Source organism: Barbus barbus (assembly GCF_936440315.1).
Source record: "Barbus barbus genome assembly, chromosome: 31".
In the NCBI taxonomy this organism is placed as follows: Eukaryota; Metazoa; Chordata; class Actinopteri; order Cypriniformes; family Cyprinidae; genus Barbus; species Barbus barbus.
Genome location: NC_136759.1, coordinates 13,230,923 through 13,235,657, shown reverse-complemented (window position 1 = coordinate 13,235,657; position 4,735 = coordinate 13,230,923). Strand labels below are relative to the sequence as shown.

The 4,735-nt window shown below is 41.9% G+C and overlaps 1 protein-coding gene across 1 annotated transcript; it reads left to right on the top strand.

The window, feature by feature from the left end:
* Window positions 1-423: 423 nt before the first annotated feature.
* On the top strand, window positions 424-3,955 carry LOC306851712 (reticulon-4 receptor-like 1; the record flags this gene model as incomplete). The annotated part of the gene is made up of 3 exons (XM_079388153.1): window positions 424-520; window positions 2,428-2,879; window positions 2,990-3,955. 3 exons carry the CDS (start codon window positions 424-426, stop codon window positions 3,953-3,955), a joined length of 1,515 nt encoding a protein of 504 aa, XP_079244279.1.
* Between the last annotated feature and the right edge of the window lie 780 nt (window positions 3,956-4,735).

The window sequence follows — 4,735 nt, the reverse complement described above, 5'->3', positions numbered from 1 at the left end:
TGAGGTTGTTTAAGGCTTGTGAACCAGACATCATCAGTTTGTTGTCTGATCTAGAATGGAGATAGTGTATGGGTGCTATAATCCCTCGATATCTGAAAAGAGCCCAGAATTTTGCCATCCTCTTTGGGCGGTTTGTGTAAAGAAAATCTTTGCTAAAATACAGTTTTGTACTATATCCAAATAGCATACCATAGCAACTTTTTGCTTAAAATAGATTAGCATATGTGCTACAGTAGAGTAATATGTATTTCTGCTCCAGGTTACTGTTTATGGTAGCTGACCGACATTACAAGAACAACACCAATTTTTCTGTTAATCCCACATGTACGTGCAAGGCCCATGGGGGGAGCTTGTGAAGGTTTCCGGTTGCTTATTTAGTCTGTTGGTCAGGACATATTTCATTTTGGCATGCCGTTAGGACAAATGGGATTACACGGCCACTCTGGGAGCGAGGCTCAAGCACAGGTGAGGCAAGCTGCTTGGGCACTGTCATCAGACGCCCAGGGAATCATTGCTAAAGGTCAGTGGAGTCTGCATCTGAATGCCACAGCTTAGACACATTTGGTGTCGAAAGCTATTCCAATAAATATCCGCTCATCTCCTGTAAAAGCGTAATTCCTGCCTCTGTATTTTGAAGGCAGAAACCTGGAGGATTATGGTGATGTTAAGAGGCAGCGGGAGCGAATCAATTTTGAGTGAATGACAGGAATGATGCTTTGAATAATGCATTTTTGAAAAGAGGGGTGGGGAGAAAGCTGCCACTCATGAGCAAATGGGACTCTGATAATAGTGGAAAATTTTCTCCTTCCTTGCCATTCTGTGTGTAGATGAATTAGTGGATAAGTTACACAAAATGGCTCCAAGGAAGCATGTCAGAAAGCAGCAGGGGTATTGTATGCCTCTCAGAGGCTTAACACAGGTTTAACTAAGCACTCTAGAGGTTGTTGGTAGGCTCTGGGATCAGTCTCAGCAGAAGCAGGGTGAGCCCGTCTTATACACACGGACAGAATAAATACTCGTAAAATACCAGATTTTGCTGCTTCCCTGAAGGACTCAGAACAGCTAAAGCGATTCTGTTTTCTTGTCATTGTTTATTTCCTTTTCAAAAAGGGCTTAGTTTCATAGGGCAGACTTTATTTCATTGAAAGTCACAACTATCACTGCTGAGAAGACCATCCTAGACCAAATGAGCTTCAACAAAATTTGATTTAGTCTTTCAGAAGACGGTTTAGACAAAAGGAAGTCGAGGTGGTTGAGTTAATAGGATAGTTTTCCCAAAAATGAAAATTCTGGCGTATAGTCACCCTCATGTCCTTTTAAACCCTGCTTCTGTGGAAAACAAAATATTCTCAATTATGTCTAAATGTCTTTTTTTCATTCAATGAAACTCAGTATGGCCCAGTTTTGTTCAGACCTCAACATTCCTCAAAATATATTATTTTATGTTCCACATTCAGTGACAAAAATTGTAAAGATTATAGGGGCTTAGAATAACATGAGGGTGAGTAAATCATGACAATTTTCATTTTTGGATGAAATACTTCTTTAAAAGCGCCCGGGGAGACAAACAAAACGCTTACAAAGCTGCTCTTTTCTAAAGAATATGATTACCACCACGAGTATAAGGCACTGAGCATCTAAAGAAAGCACAATTTGATGTGCCAGACGTGAGAGGACGCATAAGTGAAATGGTGTGTTATGTTACTTGTATGTATGTATATATATATATATATATATATATATATATATATATATATATATATATATATATATATATATATATTAAATGTAGACACTATACTTTAAGGCTTTTTCATCCACAGTATGTATATATAGACATACTGCATATGTATTTATAACATTGTTTACCTTGAGGCATGCAAATCATCACTAATTGATGCAACAGGTTGCAGCTATTATTGACAATGAGCTTGTGTCAACATGATGATGACGACGACATCGGCTTTGATGCTTGATCTTTATGTGAAGACATTATCCACCTAACAGTGATCAACAGCTCGGTACATCCATGAAAAAAATGTTTCCCAAACTTTTTTGAATTGGGTATCCCTACAGACCCAACATTAATAATACCCTGTTTGTCAACAAACCAGAAATGTGCTGTTATTACTTGATATTATACTCAATATCATTCAGCATTATCATTCATTTTACGTGGTAATTTTTACAACAACCTTTAAATACAAAAAAAAATACTGTGCATGAAAAAGCCTTAAAGTATAGTGTCTACATTTAATGAGACACTTGAGCTTATTGGTCTTTCACAGGTTTTAACAGTGCTGGGGGCAATTATGGAGAAACTTATGGAGAACAAACAGCTAATTTCTTTACAATACAGAATTTATGACTTGGATACAAATACCAAACACTAAGTCTGTATCTTTCATGCTCTCAATATCTTTCTAGGCTGTGGGCTGGAGTTCCTGCTGGTACTCTGTGGGCTGGAGCTCTCCTGGTCCTGCCCACGTCACTGCATTTGCTACATGGCCCCCAGCACCGTCAGCTGCCAAGCCCACAACTTCCTGTCCGTCCCGGAAGGCATTCCTCCACACAGTGAGCGCATCTTCCTCCAAAACAACAAGATCCATCGACTACTGCGGGGCCACTTTAGCCCTACTACGGTCACTCTTTGGATTTACTCCAACAATATCACATATATCGAACCAACTACTTTCCAAGGGTTCACCTTGCTGGAGGAATTGGACCTGGGAGACAATCGCCACCTACGTTCACTCTCTGCAGAAACCTTTCATGGGCTGGGCCGGCTTCATGCCCTCCATCTATACCGCTGTGGCCTCAGTGCACTGCCGAATAACATCTTCCAGGGTCTCCGCAACCTCCAGTATCTGTACTTGCAGGTGAGACACTCACATAACTGCTTGCGTAACAAAATTAAATGGCACTGGATGTCATCTTGTACTATTGTTGTAGTATAAATATAACCAATATTTTGTTTCTGTGTCTAAAGGACAACCATTTGGAGTATCTGCAGGATGATCTTTTTGTGGACTTGCACAACTTGAGCCACCTGTTTCTTCACGGGAACCGTCTGTGGAGCCTGCATCAAAATACATTTAGAGGACTGGGTGCTTTGGACCGGCTGCTACTACACCACAACCAACTTCAGTGGGTGGACCGCCTGGCATTCCACGACCTGCGGCGGCTCACTACACTCTATTTGTTCAACAACTCCTTGACAGAGCTAGCTGGAGAGTGTCTGACCCAGCTGCCTGCACTGGAGTACCTTCGCCTCAACGACAACCCTTGGGAGTGTGACTGTAAAGCTTTGTCACTGTGGGACTGGCTCAAAAAGTTTCGGGGGTCCACGTCATCAGTGGGTTGCATGGCACCGGCAGAACTGGTAGGCAAAGATCTGAAGCAACTGAAGAAAGAGGACTTCCCAAATTGTTCTGGATCTGAGTCCCTGCACCAAAGTAAGACCAAGACTTGGGCAGGAACGGATAAGGTCTCACTGAAGCAGGAACCCCATCCTGCCCAGCCTCCACAAACACACCCATACCACCCCCAAGTGAATGAACAATACCCTTCCCCTCCCTCTCCCCTGCCACCCCCTGCCATAAATGGTGTACATGCAGAACCAAGTGGGTCTCCAGGCATAGTCCCTCCTCAGAGACCCGGCCGCTCTCGGAACTGCACACGCCAACGTGTCAGGGGCAGCAAGGGAAAAGGACCTAACGAGGTCCACACCTTAAAGGAGATGGCAGATAAGGAGTACTCCTCTCCTGATTTCACCGGGAAATATGATGAAACATCTTCTGATGGTTTAAACACCCGCAGAAAGCACAAGTGTACCCCCCGGACCTCTGTGCGTCCCCCTAGTGGGGTCCAGCAAGCCACCAACTGGGGACACTCTCATCATACACATTTCTTTTTCTCCAGTATTCTGGGACTGCTTGTGATCATTCTGCGCTGAACTCTGATGCTGAACCATCGTGGCATCACGGATACGCCACAGTCCCCGGATCAGCTCTAGCTCCAGCATTACCAGGCCTACTAATGTGTGTATGTTTGTGTGTGTATGTGTGAGTGGAAATGTGTACTACATTGTATAAGGAGCTTTGCCATTTAGAATGAAATAGATGAAAACTGAACACCGGATGTTATAAACTCCAAATTTGGGTTGGGGAACAAGAAGAATAGTGAAGCTAACTGAACATGCTTGCACTGCCACTGTTGTTGTTCTTAATTTTTTTTTTCCATTTTCTGTTGGTCTGGTCTATCCCCCTCTAAATGGAAAACCATTTCAATGAAAGAAAGCACAGATAACCAAATAAATGTGTGGAAATAAATGTTTCTTCATTAATGCATAATAGGAGGCACAAGTTAGCAACATAAATGGAGATTGTGTTTAGAAAGCATGTCCTACTGCTTAATTTTTCTTCAACATATAGAAACAAACATATAGGAGACCATCAAATGCTCCTTATTGTATAAGTACATTGTCCTGTGTTGAATATATTACAGTATTGCCAAATAGATGCACAAATATATCAGTGTAAGTTCTCTGATGTTCAGGAGTTTCAATCATTTGTAGGACTTGCTTTCTTCACCGATGGAATATTATACACAGAATGACATGAAACAAAAAGTGTTGTATGAAATGAAAAAGTGTTATAAATAGTCCTCCTAAACTGAATAGCCAGTACATAAGCACATACATTCTCCTTACCTCAGAAAAGTTAAGGCCTAAATA